The following is a 24,535-nucleotide window of genomic DNA, read 5'->3' as shown; positions in this document are numbered from 1 at the left end:
GAAGTAACACCAGTTGTAAGGACATCCCATCAAGACCAAGAGATGACATGCCTTCAAATCCTGAGCTCTGGTTGAGTTAAAGTGAAACCATCAGGTTTGACGAAGTCGATTCACTATTCATACAGCAGGGGAGGAGCATATTAGTTATACAGGAGCCCTTATTTGAAACTGCTAGTCCCCTCATACATACAGTACCTGTCAAAAGTTGTCACACCTACTCATTTTAAGTTTTAAAATAAATTATTTCCCAAATTGTAGAATAGTGAAGACATCGAAAATATGAAATTACACACGGAATCATGTAACCAAAAAAGTGTTAAACCAATCAAAATAAGTTGGGTGATTGTGGAGGCCAGGTCATCTGATGCAGCACTCCATCACTCTCCTTCTTGGTCAAATAGCCCTTACACAGCCTGGAGGTGTGTTTTGGGTCATTGTCCTGTTGAAAAATCTCTGAACAGTTGAAATTGAGATGTGTCTGTTACTTGAACTCTGTGATGTACAATCTAAGGTGCAGTTAATTGCCGATTTCTGAGGCTGGTAACGCTAATTAACTTATCCTCTGCAGCAGAGGTAACTCTGGGTCTTCCTTTCTGGGGGTGGTCCTCATGAGAGCCAGTTTCATCACAGCACTTGATGGTTTTTGCACCTGCACTTGAAGAAACTTTCAAAGTTCTTGAAATGTGTCTTTGCTTATTTAAGCTGTTCTTGCCATAATATGGACTGTGTCTTTTACCAAATAGGGCTATCTTCTGTATACCCCCCCTTGTCACAACACAACTGATTGTCTCAAACGCATTAAGGAAAGAAATTTCACAAATTCACTTTTAAAAAGGCACACCTGTTAATTGAAATGCATTCCAGGTGAGCTGCTTGAGAGAATTCCAAGCTGCTTGAGAGAATGCCAAGAGTGTGCAAAGGGTAGCTACTTAAATAAAAAATATATTTTGATTTGTTTTACACTTTTTTGGTTACTACATGATTCCATATGTGTTATTTCATAGTTTTGATGTCTTCACTATTCTTCAATGTAGAAAATAGTAACAAAAAAATTAAGAAAAACCCTGGAATGAGTAGGTGTGTCTAAACTTTTGACTGGTACTGTACATGTAGGGTATCACACACATAATGTAGGCTACCCGTGCTATACATTACATGAGCCCATGTGTGGGTGTAAAGGTCATCACAGTTGCAGGTTTTGAATGCAAACTGCACTGTTTTCTGCAGTAGTGGGATATAGGGCAGAATTTGATCATGATTGTCCTTGACACGGTTGTTGCTTAACATTTAGTGGCTGAATATTTGGAACACCATTAGTACCCAATATTGACTGAGTAGCATAAATCAACCGGTTTGAACATTAGCTAAAAGTCTGCAGAACAAGTATTAGTCGGACTACAATTTAGAGTTCTGTCAGTCTGCTGCACCTAAAAGGTTTATTTTGTTCTAAATATGGAAGTTCATAGCGTGATTGTTTTTGCAGTAAGGGCCATCGTCCATGTAAACTGCAGTTACAGTACAGCTGCTGAGGACTAATAATGATGCTAGGGATGATACAGTAGTGTACTGCATGTTGGATATGCATAGCCTCTGATCTGTTTGGAGCAAACCAGAAGTGTTTCTCTCTCTCTCTGGACCAGAGAGTTACAAGTTTGTTTCAGTATCAGCACAAGTCACAGTGAAGTCTGACCACCTGAACTTGTTCCAAAATAGTTCCAGCCTGTCAGTCCCTAGTCTTGAGGTAAGGCAGTAGCAAAGTCTAATGGCCACACTATTAGTCTCATTGTTCGATTCTCTAAGTCTAACAGTTATTCTAATGATCACACGTCATAGTCAATGTAAGTGTTCGTATGAGTCTCTCAAAATCAGTCAATGTTAGTTCTGAAGACTATAGAAGTTTCTGAGTTTCAAAAGTCACAGTCAGTGGTCTCATTCTCCATTAGAGACTGATATCTCCTTGTTAGCTGATAGACAGCATAGTGTAGGTAGCCAGAGTTGAGCTCTGTTCAGTTTAAAGCATGCTAAATAACTTGGAAGAAGTAAAGCTATTAGTTTTGTAGGAGAGTGTTGCGTTCCTCAGTGGTGCTCAGTTTTTCTCAGAATACTGTGCAGCTCAGCAGACATGAGGAAGGGTTTCTCAGGGCTCCCGTCATTCCTCTCCAAGTCCTCACCTGGAGGGGTGTATGGGAGGAGTGGAGAAAGGGATACAGGAGGAAGGGAGAGGTGGAAAGGAGATGAGCGAGAGGGATTAGAGGTGCTCAGATAGACCGTGAAGCAAAGCAAGAGAACAGCCACGGTGGTTTTTACAGTTGTCAAAAAAGAAGAAGGTCAAAGCGTTGATATTGGGATCGAGTGAATAGCCAAGGATGAGAGCAGGTGTATCCTTCAGATGTTATTTTCGAATTAAGATGGAAATGAATCAAAAACCAACACCACAGTGTTTAGGAAGCATGTCTATGAAGAAGAATACGTAGGCTTTACTTACAGAAACACAGAAACAGCGTGTCCACACACATTGCATAGACGCTGAAGAATCCATGAGCGATCAAATAGGACCCGAATATCACCGTCTGCCAATGAGAAGACACGATAATACACCATCAATACCCAGCTGAATGTAGGATGTACCCATTTCTATACCCTTTCTATTGTTGTATCTTACCAGTAGAGGTACCCAGTAGTAATGCAAGGTCGGCACATCTTCCTGAACAATTGGTATTTTGTGTGTGAAGAAAAAGAAGGCTATGACGCCTGCAACACACAAAAAACACAACATTGTAAATACCCCAGCCAGGTCACCCGTGATACAATTCAGTATTTGACGTCCATCCATGTCCGAGGACGTCAGGAGTTTATGTGGAAACTGGCCACAAGGTGGCACCAGTGAGCGCTGTTACCTTAAAGTAGGTTTCGGTAAGCTTCTGCCTTTGATTCCAAAGGTTGTAAGTTTGAATCCAGCGATAACTATTAACTTAATCATTCAGAGTTAATGACTAACCTTAAGAATTTGGAGTTAATGCCTAAACTTAACCTTTAACACTTGAAATTCAACGTTTGGAACAACTTTGAAATTCGACGTTTGAGAAACATGGATGAACATCCAATTCTGACATGAAACTGTGAGAACTTGTTGAAAAGCCCACAGATATACTTCATCTTTTATTTAGACTTTAAATCGCGACTTTTGACTGATTGCAGTCAAATAAAATATCAACTTATCTAAAAGGGTTATTAAGTAGTCACAAGAAAAAATATATGTTTTTTTGCAATGACTCACCTACACTCCCTGCTATTAGCACTTTCCCCAGGAACAGTAGGAAGTCTGTCACTCTGTCCAGCACCGCCACCCTGCAGGAAAGAGGGGTGAACCCAGTAAGGTTACCCCAGTGAAGTGCCAGCCAACACTGGGTAGCCTAATAATCCAACCCCTGGCTTCAGAGGGCCTTACCTTACTACGTTTCTCATCAATAGGCAGAAGGCATCTCGAGCTGACGTGCAGAAGCACTTCCCATATATCGCAATCTAGAGGGAACACACAGACCATGGGACCATATTGAGTTATAGCATAGCTATAACACAGTAGCTAATCTACCCTTGATTCAGTTGCTACATAAGCAGCGATTAACACAGATCAAAGCCATGTAATAATATCAATACATATAGACACACATCACACTACTCACCATAATGTAAGCATTTCTGTTCATGAATTTGATGAAGCGCTCTAGACACCAGAAACAGCATTTGAGGCAGCAGAGCAGGAAGCGTGCTGCCACGTTCCTGGCACCTGAACACAGACCACCGACCATTAGTGATGAGTTACTCCACAGAGTCACATCCACGACTAGATGATGTACGACTGTGCTTTACTAAAGCCGAACTCACCTTTGAGTTTTGAATCTAGATACTCCAGGATAATTCGAGCCATCTGAACCAGGGCCAGAATCAGAGCACCAAATGCCAGCGAGCCAGTGTGATACCTGTAACCCAGCCACACACACATCTTTAGTTAGTCTATCATGAAAAAAAATCAGAACCTCCCAAACACCTAAAAACCTGTCTCAAACAATCCCTGAGCCATAGTGAAACGAACACTTCCAGTTAGATTGCTAATCTTCCGTACTGGCAGAATGGTACGTAAGGCTCCTTACCGTATGGCCCTGCTAAATGAAGAAAACAGGGGGCAGGTGGGGATGTCCTGGGGCTTCCTCCGGGCCCAGTAGTAGGAGGCGAAGGCCCCAGCCAGGGTACACTGGCCCAGGGCGATGATAAAGTTGACCAGCCACAGGAAGATGAGCAGGTTGGACAGCTGGAGGATGAAGAGGTAGCGGTGGTAGGGCGTCTCCCCGCCGTAGAACGCAAATGTACACTGGGCGCCCGGACACGTCTTGGACACGTTGGTCTTGTTGAAAGTCTGGGATGGAAATTGTGATAATAAATTACTATTTATACAAATCGGGAGTACTCCACACCAGAGTTTCTGTGTATGTCTGCAGGATACTTAGAATGAGTTTAGAAAAAGGGGACTTACCTCAGGATCGCATGTCTTGTTTGCGTACATGCAGTTGGGCTCAGCAGCCATTACTTTATAGATGGCATCTCCAGAGGAGGCCAGGAATCTGTGTGTAACGCTGATTAAGCACCAAACATGTTGCTGTTGTACAACAATACACAACAAAACAGTACTTTCTTAGATCAATCTCTGTTTGGTGCTGTTTCTGTATTCTGTATTCCATAAGTCATTCAATACAATATACCTTATAGAATCTGGGACTTAGGTCGGAATCATGAACAGCACGATGAACAAAGAAATAAACCAACAGCGCCCTCTAGTGGAGAAACACCACACCAGTAAGAGGATACACAGAGGTGACGGAAAAGTAGGAGATGCAGATGGCCAGCAGCAGGAAGGTGATGATTGGGTAGAAAAGTGTTGACATGATGTAGCTAACAGCCCTAGAGACAGAGGCACAAGAAGAACATTGAAAATAAACTCTTCTCAAACAACAGTCATGAAGAAAGACGGCGAGAGAACACAAACAGTTACTGCGAGAGAAACTGTTACTATTAGTCGACTTACTTGCTTCCCTCCCTCAGTAGAGCGATAGCGATCCGTACTCTCTTCCTCAGAAAGATCAGAATGATCAAGATGGAGGCCTCTATGGTACACAGAGCTATCACTAACAGAGAGAGAGGGGGGAAAACACAGCAGAAGGTTAGAGAGAGTCTGAGCCAAACCATAGCAACATCAACCCATAGTAACATCAACCCATAGTAACATCAATCCATAGTAACATCAAATCATAGTAACATCAATCCATAGTAACATCACACCATAGTAACGTCAAACCATAGTAACATCAATCCATAGTAACATCAATCCATAGTAACATCAAATCATAGTAACATCAAACCATAGTAACATCAATCCATAGTAACATCAAATCATAGTAACATCAATCCATAGTAACATCAATCCATAGTAACATCACACCATAGTAACATCAAACCATAGTAACATCAATCCATAGTAACATCAAGCCGAACCCAAATTATCCTCTCCAAATGTAATGTATTAACTAAATGACAGACTGTGTATTTACAGAACATCTATTTACTAATTTTCAACTTTTACAGGAACTGGTATTCAGGCTAAATGGTTTGAAAGAGGCTTATCCCTAAGACAAAGCTGAGAGAGAGAGATTGTCATGAGTGAGGTGATGACATACAGAAGATGAGCCATGTTTGACTGAGATGCAGGTAAACCGTGACGTCTGTCTGGAAGCCGATGTCTACGATGGTCACATCTGCCCCGGGCTGCTGCCTCAAAAGGGAGAACTCCAGGTAACAGTGCCATATCCCTACAGAGGCACAGGAAGCAGAGGTTAGAGAGGTGAAAACAGAAACACACTGACACACACTGGTACACGGCCATGCACGCACACACATATGTACAGTTACACACACACTTTATTATAGTAAACTAAAACTAAAATGAAAACTAATCATGAAAAAACATTTTGTAAATAAAATAAATAATGAACACACCCGTTGCCACAGCAGCACCGCAGATATTGGCCACGTTTGAGTGGTAAGGCTAAAGCAAACAACTGTAGACAAAATTGGAGTGAAGTCGGGGGAGGTGCATCTGCGACAGCTGAAAGTCTAATATTGATGTGTTTTTTCAACAGAAAGGCTCAGATCAACATGGCAGTGTTGCCATTGTTTCTAAAAGATTTTCTGTGTAATGTCGAAATAAACATGACTCCAACCGCCATATCACACACTCACAAACTGAAATCATAATATAATATTATGTGTGTACATTGTACAGTTGTGACCAAACGTTTTGAGAATGACACAAATATACATTTCCACAAAGTTTGCTGCTTCAGTGTCTTTAGATATTTTTGTCAGATGTTACTATGGAATACTGAAGTATAATTACAAGCATTTCATAAGTGTCAAAGGCTTTTATTGACAATTACATGAAGTTGATGCAGAGTCAATATTTGCAGTGTTGACCCTTCTTTTTCAAGACCTCTGCAATCCGACCTGGCATGCTGTCAATTAACTTCTGGGCCACATTCTGACTGATGGCAGCCCATTCTTGCATAATCAATGCTTGGAGTTTGTCAGAATTTGTGGGTTTTTGTTTGTCCACCCGCCTCTTGAGGATTGACCACAAGTCTCAATGGGATTAAGGTCTGGGGAGTTTCCTGGCCACGGACCCAAAATATCAATGTTTTGTTCCCCGAGCCACTTAGTTATCACTTTTGCCTCATGGCAAGGTGCTCCATCATGCTGGAAAAGGCATTGTTCGTCACCAAACTGTTCCTGGATGGTTGGGAGATGTTGCTCTTCGGAGGATGTGTTGGTACCATTCTTTATTCATGGCTGTGTTCTTAGGCAAAATTGTGAGTGAGCCCACTCCCTTGGCTGAGAAGCAACCCCACACATGAATGGTCTCAGGATGCTTTACTGTTGGCATGACACAGGACTGATGGTAGCGCTCACCTTGTCTTCTCCGGACAAGCTTTTTTCCGGATGCCCCAAACAATCGGAAAGGGGATTCATCAGAGAAAATGACTTTACTCCAGTCCTCAGCAGTCCAATCCCTGTACTTTTTGCAGAATATCAGTCTGTCCCTGATGTTTTTCCTGGAGAGAAGTGGCTTCTTTGCGTTCCCTTCTTGACACCAGGCCATCCTCCAAAAGTCTTTGCCTCACTGTGCGTGCAGATGCACTCACACCTGCCTGCTGCCATTCTTGAGCAAGGTGGTGCCCCGATCCCGCAGCTGAATCAACTTTAGGAGACGGTCCTGGCGCTTGCTGGACTTTCTTGGGCGCCCTGAAGCCTTCTTCACAACAATTGAACCACTCTCCTTGAAGTTCTTGATGATCCGATAAATGGTTGATTTAGGTGCAATCTTACTGGCAGCAATATCCTTGCCTGTGAAGCCCTTTTTGTGCAAAGCAATGATGACGGCATGTGTTTCCTTGCAGGTAACCATGTTTGACAGAGGAAGAACAATGATTCCATGCACCACCCTCCTTTTGAAGCTTCCAGTCTGTTATTCGAACTCAATCAGCATGACAGAGTGATCTCCAGCCTTGTCCTCGTCAACACTCACACCTGTGTTAACAAGAGAATCACTGACATGATGTCAGCTGGTTCTTTTGTGGCAGGGCTGAAATGCAGTGGACATATTTTTGTTGGGATTCAGTTCATTTGCATGGCAAAGAGGGACTTTGCAATTAATTGCAATTCATTTGATCACTCTTCATAACATTCTGGAGTATATGCAAATTGCCATCATACAAACTGAGGCAGCAGACTTTGTGAAAATTCATATTTGTGTCATTCTCAAAACTTTTGGCCACGACTGTACAATCACTTAGTGAGACAGAGCCTCAAATATCAAATTCATTTGTATATATCCACTGTGAACATAAATTGTGGAAATTTGGTTTGTTTTTCAGTCACGCCTTTGGTCACGTTCGCGTGGGTGAAATAAAACCCCCCTGATGATTGGTTGACAATAGAGCCTTCAATTGCAGAAACTTGCGGTTGACTCCGGTCAAAACTTCATGACTTTTGATCACATGATTTTTGTAAAGTTCATGCACCTGACATGTGGGTGCAAGTCGGACCATTTTTATCCCCAGAATGTAACACACATTGAAAGGTGGTGAACAACGACGGTAACCGACTTGATAAAATTGATCAGTTCGAACGTGGCCATTGAGATGAGCATGATGCAAAACCTTGCTCTCACACAGACAGTCATACAGAGTATCTGCGCATGTGCACGGGTACGCTTCACGCTGCTACAACGTGGTAGCTATGGGGCCAAAACAGCGGAGAAGTTTAACCTCGGGCTTCACCGCTCCTGGTTGTTGTGGAAATTGACCCACTACTACGGTTTACTTTGTGCATCTATGTCATCTCGCTGAGTCTACCTTTAAACCTAACCTAATCTATGACCTGACTCATCACCTTCATCACTTTACGCATTACTGTCCCACACTGGCAAGAACTGACAACCCCAAAACACACTAAAACTTCAACTAAATAATATAAAAACTAAATATATATGTTTTTAAAAAACATCAACTAAATAAAAACTAGTAAAGTGGATCAGAAAACAAACTGAAACTAAACTGAATTTCAAATAAAAGTCTTAAAATTAATAGAAATAAAAACAAATATTAAAAACACAAAACTCTAGTAACTTTGACACACACACACACACACACACAGACCGACCGTAAGCGATCACCAGTATGACGGCGATGATGGTGAACCAGAGGAGGAGTCCGGCAGTGAAACGTAGCAGCAGGATGAAGATCAGACTGACCACCAGTGCTATCACCAGACCTCTGGAAATAACACACAGTACACACTCTAAATATAGTATTTTACAGTACCGTAAAAGTACAATAAAGTACCGTACAGTACAATTCATTGTCCGTTATAAGAACTCAACCCAGTGTATTTCTGCCAGTAAGAGTTCTTACATTAAGATCCAGTTCCATGAGGCGGCGTAGTCCTCCACAATCTTCATCCCAACCTCCTTAGCATCCACTAGACCTGTGATGCCACTGCAGGAGACAATACCCATTATAAAACTGCCATAATTACAGAAATGTTTGTGTGTGTGTGTACTGTATGTGGCCGCATGCATGTATACGCACATCCACATGCATGTGTGGGTGTCTTTGTAACTCACTTGGCGGCGTCTCTTAGTTCAGTCACACTGCGGGCTTTGTCCAGGGCATCTTTGAAGTGGGTTCTTTTGGCCACCGTCAGGGTTCCGTTCAGAGTGATGAAGTCAGGAAAACAACGCTGTAGGACTAGTAGACGAGATCATTCAGTATCATCACTTCTTCCTTATTGCCCGCCAGTCGCTGTCATTTTTTTGCTGTACTTACACGGTCTGCTAGGCACAATCATTGATGGACAGTCCTCGTCTCGTAACACTTGTGCAACAGGCTTAAAGCAAGAAGAGGAGGAATGTCAGTCATGTCATACTAATTGTCGTTACGCTCTGTGAACAGAAAATTACAAAAGTGTTAAAACTCTGTCTTTAATTCATAATCTTTAACACAACGCAGCACAGTTCAGTAGCCTGGGTGTGAGGTATTTGTATTTATTATGGATCCCCATTAGTTCCTGCCAAAGCAGTAGCTACTCTTCCTGGGGTCCAGCAAAATTAAGGCAGTTTATACAATTTTAAAACATTACAATAAATTCACAGATTTCACAACACACTGTGTGCCCTCAGGCCTCTACTACACCACTACCACATATCTACAGTACTAAATCCATGGGTATGTATAGTGCGTATGTTATCGTATATGTGTGTGTGTGTGTGTGTGTGTGTGTGTGTGTGTGTGTGTGTGTGTGTGTGTGTGTGCGTGCGTGCGTGCGTGCTTGTGTATGCATGTGTCTGTGCCAATGTTTGTGTTTTTTTATCTGTTTTTTAAATACAATTTTACTGCTTGCATCAGTTACTTGATGTGGAATAGAGTTCCATGTAGTCATGGCTCTATGTAGTACTGTGTGCCTCCCATAGTCTGTTCTGGACTTGGGGACTGTGAAGAAACCTCTTGTGGCATGTCTTGTGGGGTATGCATGGGTGTCCGAGCTGTGTGCCAGTAGTTTAGACAGACAGCTCGGTGCATTCAACATGTGGACCTCTCATAAATAAAAGTAGTGATGAAGTCAATCTCTCCTCCACTTTCAGCCAGGAGAGATTGACATGCATATTATTAATATCAACTCTCTGTGTACATCCAAGGGCCAGCCGTGCTGCCCTGTTCTGAGCCAATTGCAATTTTCCAAAGTCCTTTTTTATGGCACCTGACCACACGACTGAACAATAGTTAAGGTGTGACAAAACTAGGGCCTGTAGGACCTGCCTTGTTGATAATGTTGTTAAGAAGGCAGAGCATCGCTTTATTATAGACAAACTTCTCCCCATCTTAGCTACTACTGCATCAATATGTTTTGAAAATGACAGTTTACAATCTGGGGTTACTCCAACCAGTTTAGTCTTCTCAATTTGCCTAATTTCCACATGATTTATTACAAGATTTAGTTGAGGGTCAGGGTTTTGTTCCAAACACAATGCTTTAGGTTTTATAAATATTTAGGGCTAACTTATTCCTTGCCACCCACTCTGAAACTAACTGCAGCTCTTTGTTGAGTGTTGATGTAATTTCAGTCGCTGACGTGTATAGTGTTGAGTCATCCGCATACATAGAAACTCTGGCTTTACTCAAAGTCAGTGGCATGTCGTTAGTAAAAATTGAAAAAAGCAAGGGGCCTTAACAGCTACCCTGGGGAATTCCTGATTCTAACTGGATTATATTTGATAGGCTTCCATTAAAGAACACCCTCTGTGTTCTGTTAGACAAGTAAATCTTTATCCACATTATAGCAGGGGGTGTAAAGCCATAACACAAACGTTTTTCCAGCAGCAGACTACGATCAATAATGTCAAAAGCTGCACTGAAGTCTAACAAGACAGCCCCCACAATAATTTTATCATCAATTTCTCTCAGCCAATCATCAGTCATTTGAGTAAGTGCTGTGCTTGTTGAGTGTCCTTCCCTATAAGCATGCTGATATTCTGTTGTCAATTTGTTTACTGTAAAATAGCATTGTATCTGGTCAAACACAAATCTTTCTAGACGTTTACTAAGGGTGGGTAACAGGCTGATTGGTCGGCTATTTGAGCCAGCTTTAATATTCTTGGGTAGCGGAATGACTTTAGCTTCCCTCCAGGCCTGAGGGCACACGCTCTCTAGTAGGCTTAAATTGAAGATGTGGCAATATCATCTGCTATTATCCTCAGTAATTTTCCATCTAGATTGTCAGGCCCTGGTGGCTTGTCATTGTTGATAGACAACAATAATTTTCTCACCTCTTCCACACTGACTTTATAGAATTCAAAAGTACAATTCTTGTCTTTCATAATTTCGTTCGATAATACTTGGATGTGTAGTGTCAGGGTTTGTTGCTGGCATGTCATCCCTAAGTTTGCTTATCTTGCCAATGAAAAAGTCATTAAAGTAGTTTGCAATATCAGTGGGCTTTGTGATGAATGAGCCATCTGATTTAATAAATGATGGAGTCGAGTTGGCTTATTTTCCCAAAATTTCATTTAAGGTGCCACAAAGCTTTTTACTATCATTCTTTATATAATTTATCTTTGTTTCATAGTGTAGTTTCTTTTTCTTTTAATTTTGTTTATTTAGGTTGCTCCTGCTTTAGACAACTAGTCGTTGTTACACACGATGAAAGCAATTCACATCAGTATACACTTCCAAACAGTACTACGCCTACATGCATACCTTTGTTGGGTTGTTGAATCCTGGTTTGCAGAACAGCCTGTAATATTCCCAGGGGGCTGCAGTGATTTGGTATTGCAACTGCATATCTGTGTAGGTTGCAAATCTGTCCGGGCACTTGGAAACACACATCTGAGGAAGTATTGAACACACTAATGAATACTCAGTAAGATGATATGACACCCTTTTTTAAAGGCCCAATGCAACTGTTTTTATATCAATATCGAATAAATTTGGAGCAACAATTAAGTACCTTACTGTAACAGATTTCATAAAAAATTGACAAAAATTGCTTTTTTAGCAAAAAACTATTTCTCAAGCTAGAATTTTCCCCGGACTGTCTGGGAGTGGTCTGAGTGGGGAAGGGAAAACTGAAAACTAGCTGTTATTGGCAGAGAGGTTTGGAACTCTCTCTGTTATTGGTCTATTAACCAATTCACTTCATGGTGAGGTCAACATGGAAAGCCGGAACTCCCACCCATGCAAACCTGCTGATTAGAAGGTCCTGTGTAGATTGTATTTTCAACCAGCAACTATCAGGAAATAACACTGATGTTTTGTTTTTGTTTTTTACAGTGTTAGTTTCATCAGCTGTTGTACAATATGATATAAAACAAATATTTTGACTGCACTGCGCCTTTAACAATAACTGTACCTATGTACTCTATGAGTCAGTCAATATTGTTATTGACCAATATGTGAATACCTGAGTGGTGGGACACTGGAGGTTGATGAGGACAGCAGGGTTGGCACATTTCAGGATATTGAAGTAGAACAGTATGGATTTTTTTCTATAGAGAAAAAAGAAACATGGACACAGTGCTGATAGAGTATTAGCACTAGGTGGCTGCAGAGTACAGAGCACACATTCAAAGAAAAGCCCTCACATACAATGATGTTAAAATGGACAACTATCTCTTCCCTTCTGTTCTTAATATCTCAATGCATTTCTGGTGAATTTCAGGATGATATTCTCCAGTATTTCAGTATAATGGTTGAGAGAATGGTGTAGTCTCTCCCTGACACGTGTTCCAGACTAAACTCCATCGTAATCCTTTAAGCCTGGGAGAACAACACAGTGCTAATTATGAGCGGATGAGATCTGAGGGCCCTAGCTAGCTGGGAGTAAACACACTACTCCCTATCTCACAGCCCGGCTCCACAAACAGCCTTATCACCGCTCCGCAGCCGCCACTAAAGAACTACTTTAATCATTGCCAAGGTTACCGCCTGTCAATCACACTTGAGGTTTATGAGGGGAATTCAACACCGAGCTGTTTAGTGTGGGGATCCAGTACCAAGACTTTTGATTCAATGGGTTGGATTCTGTTGACAATGGGAACTGTGTGTGTGGGGGTGAGCTGCCTTTCAATTGTAATGGTCAATATAACAACACTGAAGCATGCAGGGCTAAGATAAAGAACCAGCCAATGGCCCAGGTGGCCTCGCTAGGGCTAGATTGAAGTTAACATTAACAACAGATCTAGGATCAGACTATCCTACATTGAATTCAAGGGGCTGAAAACCTATTTAACCCTGTATCAGTGGTAGGGGGGAAATTCTACTTCTGGAAGGTGTGTTAATTGGCAGGTATGCACCCATTAATAGCAGCAAACTGGGCACAAGGGAATTATCATGTCCTCAAATTGCTCATAGGTATGTCCCTATGGCTGCATTTACATAGCCAGCCTAATTCTGATCTTTTCCCACTAATTATTCTTTTAACCAATCAGATCAGATCTTTTGCCAATAATTGGGCAAAAGATCAGAATCGGGCTGGCTGTGTAAACACAGCCTAATTACTCAGAGATATCGAGATATACAGTTGAAGTCGGAAGTTTACATACACTTAGGTTGGAGTCATTAAAACTCATTTTTCAACCACTCCACAAATTTCTTGTTAACAAACTATAGTTTTGGCAAGTCGTTTAGGACATCTACTTTGTGCATGACACAAGTAATTTTTCCAACAATTGTTTACAGACAGATTATTTCACTTATAACTCACCTTATCACAATTCCAGTGGGTCAGAAGTGTACATACACTAAGTTGACTGTGCCATTAAACAGCCTGGAAAATTCCAGAAAATTATGTCATGGCTTTAGAAGCTTCTGATTGGCTAATTGACATAATTTGAGTCAATTGGAGGTGTACCTGTAGATGTATTTCAAGGTCAACCTTCAAACTCTGTGCCTCTTTGCTTGACATCATGGGAACATCAAAAGAAATCATCCAAGACCTCAGAAAAAACATTGTAGACCTCCACAAGTCAGGTTCATCCTTGGGAGCAATTTCCAAATGCCTGAAGGTACCACTTTCATCTGTACAAAGAATAGTACACAAGTATAAACACCATGGGACCACGCAGCCATCATACCGCTCAGGAAAGAGACGCGTTCTGTCTCCTAGAGATGAACATACTTTGGTGCGAAAAGTGCAAATCAATCCCAGAACAACAGCAAAGGACCTTGTGAAGTGGCTGGAGGAAACATGTACAAAAGTATCTATATCCACAGTAAAACGAGTCCTATATCGACATAACCTGAAAGGCCGCTCAGCAAGGAAGCTCCTAAACCGCCATAAAAAAGCCACACTACGGTTTGCAACTGCACATGGGGACAAAGATCATACTTTTTGGAGAAATGTCCTCTAGTCTGATGAAACAAAAATATAACTGTTTGGCCATAATGACCATCGTTATGTCTGGAGGAAAAAGGGGGAGGCTTGCAAGCCGAAGAACACCATCCCAACCGTGAAGCACAGGGGTGGCAGCATCATGTTGTGGGGGTGCTTTGCTGCAGGAGGGACTGGTGCACTTCACAAAATAGATGACATGAGGCAGGAAAATTATGTGGATATATTGAAGCAACATCTCAAGACATCAGTCAGGAAGTTAAAGCTTGGTCGCAAATGGGTCTTCCAAATGGACAATGACCCCAAGCATACTTCCAAAGTTGTGGCAAAATGGCTTAAGGACAACAAAGTCAAGATATTGGAGTGGCCATCACAAAACCCTGACCTCAATCCCATAGACAATTTGTGGGCAGAACTGAAAAAGCGTGTGCGAGCAAGGAGGCCTATAACCCCGACTCAGTTACACCAGCTCTGTCAGGAGGAATGGGCCAAAATTCACCCACATTATTATGGGAAGCTTGTGGAAGGCTACCTGAAACATTTGACCCAAGTTAAACAATTTAAAGGCAATGCTACCAAATACTAATTGAGTGTATGTAAACTTCTGACCCACTGGGAATGTGATGAAAGAAATAAAAGCTGAAATAAATCATTCTCTCTACTATTATTCTGACATGTCACATTCTTAAAGTGGTGATCGTAACTGACCTAAGACAGGGAATTTTTACTAGGATTAAATGTCAGGAATTGTGAAAAACTGAGTTCAAATATATTTGGCTAAGGTGTATGTAAACTTCAGACTTCAACTGTACCTGGTTAATCAGTCACTACAGTAATTACTCACGCGTTTGGGGTGCCCTTCTGCCCACAGAACTGTCCGTAGCTGTCTGTAGGGTAGATCACCTTCCTGGGGTCACCGTGTAGCCACGCTAGAGAGAGAGGAGGTAGGAGGGAGAGAGAAAAAGAGAGAGAAAGAGAGAAACCAGTGAATGAATGAATCACCCTCTTGTATCTCTGTTTTCCATTACCAAAATAAAAGACAAACAGATGGAAAGTCTCTTTGCACGATAGACTGAAATCGTATTCCCATTCCCTGGATCTAACTGCTCTGATTCTTGTGTGTAGGACAATCCTGATGTGTTCTTCAGCTCCTGTGGCAGGGTTTTAAAGACAAGGTCAGTGTGTGTATTCTAGTGCCTCTCTACTGCTCTAGCTGAGTGTTGACAAGAGTCGATAGTGTCCGCCAAAAGCACAATCCCTCTTCTAAGGCTTATTTTCCGCATCGTTTACAGCACTGTTCAGAAAGCGTAGAGGATAGGAGATAGCTGGATTTCCCTTTCTAAGACACCATATGTGTGTATGTGTGTGTGTGTGTGCTTGCGTACGGGCATGTTTATCTGTGTCCTTTCGTTTGGATCAATAGCAGTACCTTTTTTCCATGAATGAAAGCCACTACCTCTCTCTAAGAGTCTGACTGACTAATGGAATCATTGATTCCTGGCTAGCATTAAATGAATGGCAGGTAATGTACTTCACTGCACAGTCTATATTGTCGCCACATCATAACTGATGCTTACAACTCACTCCGAGCAGTAAGTACAGTATTCATGTTTTCACCCGTGTCTTGGCTCTTTCCTTGCCCATTAAGGTAGTATTCCACAGTCACCCATCCATAATGGGGTATCAGAATCCAACTGTAATGCGTCTGTACAGTATCGGAACTACTTAGAGAATGCTGATGACAGACAGATAGAGAGATAGAGAGTGGTCTGGCAATGTAGGGACCTGGACCTGTAGATACACTCACCGGACAGTTTATTAGGTACACCACCCCATTCACGAAAATGGTTCACGCCTACAGACAGTGAGTCACGTGGCCGTGGCATGCTATATAAAGCAGACAGGCATTGAGGCATTCAGTTACTGTTCAATTGAATGTGACCTAAGTGACTTTGAACGCGGTATGATCGTCGGTGCCAGGCGTGCCGGATCCAGTATCTCAGAAACGTCCGCGCTCCTGGGTTTTTCACCAATGACGGTGTCTAGGGTTTACCGAGAATGGTACGACAAACAAAAAATAACTGCATCTTGGAACACACAACTCGTCAATCCTTGTCACGGATGGGCTATTGCAGCAGATGACCACACCAGGTTCCACTCCTATCAGCTAAAAACAAGAAGAACAGAAATATTATAAAAATCTTTAAAAAACAATGCACTTAAGAATTCAGGCTGTTCTGGAGGCAAATGGGGGTCCGACCCAGTACTAGATGGGTGTACCTAATAAATTGGCCGGTGAGTGTATATAGTATAGTTGCCACTACTCTACAAATTAAAGAGAATCAGTAATTATGCTGAATTAATTATACACTGTATGGTGTCAGACTAATCTTTTTATTATGGTCCAAGAGTACTTTAAATCAGCACAGCCAGAGGCTTCCCCCAAACCACACATGATGCGAAAGAGAGAAAGTGTGAGAAAGTGAGAGAGAAAGTATGTATGTATGTATGTATGTATGTATGTATGTATGTATGTATGTATGTATGTATGTATGTATGTGTGTGTGTGTGTGTGTGTGTGTGTGTGTGTGTGTGTGTGTGTGTGTGTGTGTGTGTGTGTGTGTGTGTGTGTGTGTGTGTGTGTGTGTGTGTGTGTGTGTGTGTGTGTGTGTGTTTGTGTGTGTGTGTGTGTAAGAGAGAAAGAGAGAGAGAAAGAAGTGGGGTGAGTGACCATGTCTGAGAGGATGAAGTCATTGTGGATTTTGTTTTTGTGTTGTAGAGAGGGTTGGATTGGAGTAAATTGTAGTAAGGTGTGTGTATGTGTGTGTGTGTGTGCACATGCTCATGCTTGTGCGCATGCATCCATCTTTTTTTTGTACATGTGTGTACGGTGTTTGCAATGACTGTCTGAGTGAGTGAGTTTGCAATGACTGAGTGAGTTTGCAATGACTGTCTAAATGTGTGTTTGCAATGCCTGTCTTGTGTGTGTGCGTGCGTGTAGTATGTGTGTGTGTGAGGGTGGGCTCTCCTCTCCTGATAGCATGAGGTCATTTGTATCTGGCAGGCGGGATGAAGAGTAAAGAGTGACTTCATCATCGCTCCAATATCAAGCTCTCTACGCTCTATTGGTTATGACTGCCTGCATCCCTTCTGCTCTTCAAAGGATGAGATCACACTAAAATATGAGACAAGAGCTACAACACGCCATTACCGAGGACAACTCATACTAAAATATGAGATGGAATGGCTGTGGCACATTGAAAAAGGATGAACTTGAGTCTAGAGAACTGGGCTGCAGCAGAGTGGACAACTAACATTATAATGGGTCTGGATGGCACGGTTCAATAATGACATTGGAAGGAATAAGGCCCGGTCGGCGGTTAAAGGTCATAAGTCTCTGGTGGCCAGTTCTGAGTAAGCTGCCTTCAGGAATATGTCTATCATCTGTCTCAAAGAAGGGTTGGGATTGGGAAGCTCCTCAGCTCAATGTTTCAGAAGCAAATATAGATGTTCAAAACACTGATGCCTGCATTCACTCGTCTTATTCGGAAAACTGGAGGACGGTATTTGTGTGCTAAGTTGCCAAGGCCATTCTGTGGTTTCATTTGACTACAGGACAAAAGGTTTGTTTCCATTGTGTGCTACTAAGGACTGCCATGTAGGTTTGAATTGACTGAAGCCTTATGTTCTCAAAGGCAATGTCACAGTATATATATACAGTGGGGAGAACAAGTATTTGATACACTGCCGATTTTGCAGGTTTTCCTACTTACAAAGCATGTAGAGGTCTGTAATGTTTATCATAGGTACACTTCAACTATGAGAGACGGAATCTAAAACAAAAATCCAGAAAATCACATTGTATGATTTTTAAGTAATTAATTTGCATTTTATTGCATGACATAAGTATTTGATACATCAGAAAAGCAGACCTTAATATTTGGTACAGAAACCTTTGTTTGCAATTACAGAGATCATACGTTTCCTGTAGTTCTTGACTAGGTTTGCACACACTGCAGCAGGGATTTTGGCCCACTCCTCCCTACAGATCTTCTCCAGATCCTTCAGGTTTCGGGGCTGTCGCTGGGCAATACGGAGTTTCAGCTCCCTCCAAAGATTTTCTATTGGGTTCAGGTCTGGAGACTGGCTAGGCCACTCCAGGACCTTGAGATGCTTCTTACGGAGCCACTCCTTAGTTGCCATGGCTGTGTGCTTTGTGTCGTTGTCATGCTGGAAGACCCAGCCATGACCCATCTTCAATGCTCTTACTGAGGGAAGGAGGTTGTTGGCCAAGATCTCGCGATACATGGCCCCATCCATCCTCCCCTCAATACGGTGCAGTCGTCCTGTCCCCTTTGCAGAAAAGCATCCCCAAAGAATGATGTTTCCACCTCCATGCTTCACGGTTGGGATGGTGTTCTTGGGGTTGTACTCATACTTCTTCTTCCTCCAAACACGGCGAGTGGAGTTAGACCAAAAAGCTCTATTTTTGTCTCATCAGACCACATGACCTTCTCCCATTCCTCCTCTGGATCATCCAGATGGTCATTGGCAAACTTCAGACAGGCCTGGACATGCACTAGCTTAAGCAGGGGGACCTTGCGTGCGCTGCAGGATTTTAATCCATGACGGCGTAGTGTGTTACTAATGGTTTTCTTTGAGACTGTGGTCCCAGCTCTCTTCAGGTCATTGACCAGGTCCTGCCGTGTAGTTCTGGGCTGATCCCTCACCTTCCTCATGATCATTGATGCCCCACGAGGTGAAATCTTGCATGGAGCCCCAGACCGAGGGTGATTGACCGTCATCTTGAACTTCTTCCATTTTCTAATAATTGCGCCAACAGTTGTTTCCTTCTCACCAAGCTGCTTGCCTATTGTCCTGTAGCCCATCCCAGCCTTGTGCAGGTCTACAATTTTATCCCTGATGTCCTTACACAGCTCTCTGGTCTTGGCCATTGTGGAGAGGTTGGAATCTGTTTGATTGAGTGTGTGGACAGGTGTCTTTTATACAGGTAACGAGTTCAAACAGGTGCAGTTAATACAGGTAATGAGTGGAGAACAGGAGGGCTTCTTAAAGAAAAACTAACAGGTCTGTGAGAGCCGGAATTCTTACTGGTTGGTAGGTGATCAAATACTTATGTCATGCAATAAAATGCAAATTAATTATTAAAAAATCATACAATGTGATTTTCTGGATTTTTGTTTTAGATTCCGTCTCTCACAGTTGAAGTGTACCTATGATAAAAATTACAGACCTCTACATGCTTTGTAAGTAGGAAAACCTGCAAAATCGGCAGTGTATCAAATACTTGTTCTCCCCACTGTATATATGTCCCTTTTTCAACAAAAAGACCCCTTGCTGAGACTGTCTGAATCAGAGATTTTTGAACAAAGGGCCTCTCACCCTTTTTCACTCTCTCCCTGGCTGTCCTTTGCAGCATATCACTTCTCTATTTCAACACTGACCAGATATCAGTCATAACCCAGCTCTCTAGAACCGGAATCAATACACAGGACTGCTGTATTTTACATTTCTGCGTTTTATCTTTCTCTCTCTTTTCTCAACGATGCAGCTCCCTCTTACTGAGCTACTGTTGGGCATAGGGAGTAGGGCTGCCTAAAACGTTTGTACCTAGTGGTGATGGTAATAGAAGGGGAAGAGTTGATTTCATCAATAAGTATTCAGAATGGAAAACACATTTCCGCTAACAAGGGAAATTGTAGAGCACAGCATGCATAGTAATTAGCTGCTTGTACTCGATGTTTGAAGCAACTTTTACCTTCAGTGCAGAGTCACTTCTAAAACTACACTTTCAATTTGCTGGCTGCTTACCATTTCTGAGATCATTACTATGAGAAAAGGTACAGAACTTTTGAAGCCGAAGCAATCATTGACTGACGGATTGATCTTTAACAGAACAGGGGAGGAGGAGAAGAGGAGAGAGGAGATAAGAAGCACTTCATAGAGCTGTGGGGCATGAAACATTCATTTCTAGGTGCTGTGAACGTCTTCGCACTCTGTCTCTGTGAATAGAACAGATGCTACACACTTATCTTTTTATTTCTCTCTCTCGCGCGCTCTTTTTCTTTGTATCTCTCTACTGCACACTCTATGACGGCAATGTTGACTATATCTCTCACACTTGCTACTTCTTTCTCTATTTCTCTCTCTCTCACACGCGCGCACACACACACACACACCCTTTCTTGTTTTTACCCTTTTATCTTCCTACTCCACCATCTAAACCCCAGTAGCTAGTTAGAAATGAATGGTATTCTGTTTTATCTTTTCTAACACAGCGCTGAGTATTGAGTGGTGGGTTTTCAGAGCCCTCTGTGATCAAAGGTTAATCTGCTGACTCGCACTCAGGGGGACAGTGTGTTTGGATTTAGGCCAGTGTGGCATCACTGCTTTCAAAGAAGATTTCTAAACACAAGGCTTCTCATGGAGCATCTCCCTTTACATCGCTTGTTAGCACGGTTTTGTTTTGAAAGTAACAGAAATTTGACTCAACTAGGACGATGAAAAACGGGATGCATAGAATTTTACAGAATGGGGACCTGGAGGAAAATGTAGGGTCATGCTTTTTCAATTTCAGTCAGGGGGAGGGTTTAGTACTGTTTTAAATCTAGTTCAGGGGAGGGTTTAGTATTGTTTTATATCTAGTCCAGGGGAGGGTTTAGTATTGTTTTAAATCTAGTCCAGGGGAGGGGTTAGTATTGTTTTAAATCTAGTCCAGGGGAGGGGTTAGTATTGTTTTAAATCTAGCCAAGGGGAGGGTTTAGTATTGTTTTAGATCTAGTCCAGGGGAGGGTTTAGTTTTGTTTAACATCTAGTACAGGGGAGGGTTTAGTATTGTTTTAGATCTAGTCCAGGGGAGGGTTTAGTATTGTTTTAAATCTAGTACAGGGGAGGGTTTAGTTTTGTTTAACATCTAGTACAGGGGAGGGTTTAGTATTCTTTAACATCTAGTCCGGGGGAGGGTTTAGTACTGTTTTAAATCTAGTCCAGGGGAGGGTTTAGTATTGTGTTAAATCTAGTTCAGGGGAGGGTTTAGTATTGTTTTAAATCTAGTCCAGGGGAGGGGTTAGTATTGTTTTAAATCTAGCCAAGGGGAGGGTTTAGTACTGTTTTAGATCTAGTTCAGGGGAGGGTTTAGTATTGTTTTAAATCTAGTTCAGGGGAGGGTTTAGTATTGTTTTAAATCTAGTCCAGGGGAGGGGTTAGTATTGTTTTAAATCTAGTCCAGGGGAGGGGTTAGTATTGTTTTAAATCTAGCCAAGGGGAGGGTTTAGTATTGTTTTAGATCTAGTCCAGGGGAGGGTTTAGTTTTGTTTAACATCTAGTACAGGGGAGGGTTTAGTATTGTTTTAGATCTAGTCCAGGGGAGGGTTTAGTATTGTTTTAAATCTAGTACAGGGGAGGGTTTAGTTTTGTTTAACATCTAGTACAGGGGAGGGTTTAGTATTCTTTAACATCTAGTCCGGGGGAGGGTTTAGTACTGTTTTAAATCTAGTCCGGGGGAGGGTTTAGTATTGTTTTAAATCTAGTTCAGGGGAGGGTTTAGTATTGTTTTAAATCTAGTCCAGGGGAGGGGTTAGTATTGTTTTAAATCTAGCCAAGGGGAGGGTTTAGTACTGTTTTAGATCTAGTTCAGGGGAGGGTTTAGTATTGTTTTAAATCTAGTTCAGGGGAGGGTTTAGTATTGTTTAAAATCTAGTCCAGGGGAGGGTTTAGTACTGTTTTAAATCTAGTCCAGGGGAGGGTTTCGTATTGTTTTAGATCTAGTTCAGGGGAGGGTTTAGTATTGTTTTAAATCTAGTTCAGGGGAGGGTTTAGTATTGTTTAAAATCTAGTCCAGGGGAGGGTTTAGTACTGTTTTAAATCTAGTCCAGGGGAGGGTTTAGTTTTGTTTAAAATCTAGTCCAGGGGAGGGTTTAGTACTGTTTTACATCTAGTACAGGGGAGGGTTAAGTACTGTTTTAAATCTAGTCCAGGGGAGGGTTTAGTATTGTTTTACATCTAGTCCAGGGGAGGGTTTAGTACTGTTTTAAATCTAGTCCAGGGGAGGGTTTAGTATTGTTTTACATCTAGTACAGGGGAGGGTTTAGTACTGTTTTAAATCTAGTCCAGGGGAGGGTTTAGTATTGTTTAACATCTAGTTCAGGGGAGGGGTTAGTATTGTTTTAAATCTAGCCAAGGGGAGGGTTTAGTATTGTTTTAGATCTAGTCCAGGGGAGGGTTTAGTTTTGTTTAACATCTAGTACAGGGGAGGGTTTAGTATTGTTTTAGATCTAGTCCAGGGGAGGGTTTAGTATTGTTTTAAATCTAGTACAGGGGAGGGTTTAGTTTTGTTTAACATCTAGTACAGGGGAGGGTTTAGTATTCTTTAACATCTAGTCCGGGGGAGGGTTTAGTACTGTTTTAAATCTAGTCCAGGGGAGGGTTTAGTATTGTTTTAAATCTAGTTCAGGGGAGGGTTTAGTATTGTTTTAAATCTAGTCCAGGGAAGGGGTTAGTATTGTTTTAAATCTAGCCAAGGGGAGGGTTTAGTACTGTTTTAGATCTAGTTCAGGGGAGGGTTTAGTATTGTTTTAAATCTAGTTCAGGGGAGGGTTTAGTATTGTTTAAAATCTAGTCCAGGGGAGGGTTTAGTACTGTTTTAAATCTAGTCCAGGGGAGGGTTTCGTATTGTTTTAGATCTAGTTCAGGGGAGGGTTTAGTATTGTTTTAAATCTAGTTCAGGGGAGGGTTTAGTATTGTTTAAAATCTAGTCCAGGGGAGGGTTTAGTACTGTTTTAAATCTAGTCCAGGGGAGGGTTTAGTTTTGTTTAAAATTTAGTCCAGGGGAGGGTTTAGTACTGTTTTACATCTAGTACAGGGGAGGGTTAAGTACTGTTTTAAATCTAGTCCAGGGGAGGGTTTAGTATTGTTTTACATCTAGTCCAGGGGAGGGTTTAGTACTGTTTTAAATCTAGTCCAGGGGAGGGTTTAGTATTGTTTTACATCTAGTACAGGGGAGGGTTTAGTACTGTTTTAAATCTAGTCCAGGGGAGGGTTTAGTATTGTTTAACATCTAGTTCAGGGGAGGGGTTAGTATTGTTTTAAATCTAGTCCAGGGGAGGGGTTAGTATTGTTTTAAATCTAGTCCAGGGGAGGGTTTAGTATTGTTTTACATCTAGTCCAGGGGAGGGTTTAGTACTGTTTTAAATCTAGTACAGGGGAGGGTTTAGTATGGTTTTAAATCTAGTCAAGGGGAGGGTCATCCAATTTGTAATGGATTAAATTTCAATATTTCTCAGTGTTTTAGAATTAGTCGCTATATATCGATGTGTGCCCAATACCGCCCCTCATCTCTGATTCTTCGCTGGGCGCGCAATACCAAGTGAGCCTATAGGCTATTTAGTGAGGTCTCAATAAATGATCCATAGCCTATAGGCTATGGGCTATGAAGTGCATACTAGGAGAAGCACAGAGCAAAGTTATATTTCTAAGATAGCTGCTGGCATGGTGTAAATAAAACTACGCTGCATTACATACTGCAATGGATATTCCAACCCTGAGCCCCAGGCCTGCTCTGCTTTTGCTGATCAAAAATGTATTTGTGTTCTGCCTAACCAATGGCTGTGCTGTGTAGGCCTACGGTGGCAGTTCAGTCATTTGTGATTAGGTCTAGTCCAAAAAATCTTGCGCGAGGACTAGCCTATAGCCTATGTTCTGTTCAGTTTGAGAAGGAGAGCGCGAAGATGGAAAGGAGGACCGGTGGCTACTACTATAATAGATGTTATTAAAAACAATATGTCTCTTGCCCATGATGTATTTATCAGAGTTATTGGCCTCTCAATAAGACAGATTAGAGAAACGTACACTGTGGTGCAGCAGCCGCAGCACAATCAATCGGAAACGGACAGCTCATGGTGCTGAAAGTAGGCAAATTAGAGTAGGTATAATTCATTAAAACTGTCTTCATTTGGGGATCACGTGACCCCTGAACGAGATGGCCGCATGAACTAGGAGCTCCGCACAAGTAGTTTCCAATTCC

General features: G+C 41.9%; 1 protein-coding gene across 1 annotated transcript in view; it reads right to left on the bottom strand.

Moving 5' to 3' along the window:
• Window positions 1–1,445: 1,445 nt before the first annotated feature.
• Window positions 1,446–24,535, bottom strand: part of LOC129814241 (choline transporter-like protein 5-A) — a 109,658-nt gene continuing 86,568 nt past the window's right edge. Inside the window, exons 4-22 of the mRNA XM_055867230.1 lie at window positions 15,338–15,422; window positions 12,565–12,649; window positions 11,862–11,990; window positions 9,435–9,495; window positions 9,233–9,356; window positions 9,021–9,104; window positions 8,770–8,882; window positions 5,730–5,861; window positions 5,081–5,180; window positions 4,864–4,956; window positions 4,532–4,619; window positions 4,152–4,414; window positions 3,886–3,980; window positions 3,684–3,787; window positions 3,449–3,522; window positions 3,278–3,348; window positions 2,663–2,751; window positions 2,486–2,570; window positions 1,446–2,171 (exon numbers count right to left, since the gene is read on the bottom strand). Coding sequence (XP_055723205.1) covers window positions 2,077–2,171; window positions 2,486–2,570; window positions 2,663–2,751; window positions 3,278–3,348; window positions 3,449–3,522; window positions 3,684–3,787; window positions 3,886–3,980; window positions 4,152–4,414; window positions 4,532–4,619; window positions 4,864–4,956; window positions 5,081–5,180; window positions 5,730–5,861; window positions 8,770–8,882; window positions 9,021–9,104; window positions 9,233–9,356; window positions 9,435–9,495; window positions 11,862–11,990; window positions 12,565–12,649; window positions 15,338–15,422 — 1,970 coding nt within the window. The 3' untranslated portion in view covers window positions 1,446–2,076. The remainder of the gene's footprint in view (window positions 2,172–2,485; window positions 2,571–2,662; window positions 2,752–3,277; window positions 3,349–3,448; window positions 3,523–3,683; window positions 3,788–3,885; window positions 3,981–4,151; window positions 4,415–4,531; window positions 4,620–4,863; window positions 4,957–5,080; window positions 5,181–5,729; window positions 5,862–8,769; window positions 8,883–9,020; window positions 9,105–9,232; window positions 9,357–9,434; window positions 9,496–11,861; window positions 11,991–12,564; window positions 12,650–15,337; window positions 15,423–24,535) is intronic.

The sequence above is a fragment of the Salvelinus fontinalis genome, chromosome 17 (genome assembly GCF_029448725.1).
Source record: "Salvelinus fontinalis isolate EN_2023a chromosome 17, ASM2944872v1, whole genome shotgun sequence".
Lineage (NCBI taxonomy): Eukaryota > Metazoa > Chordata > Actinopteri > Salmoniformes > Salmonidae > Salvelinus > Salvelinus fontinalis.
Note: the sequence above shows the minus strand (reverse complement) of the source record. Positions and strands in the feature narration are given on the sequence as shown.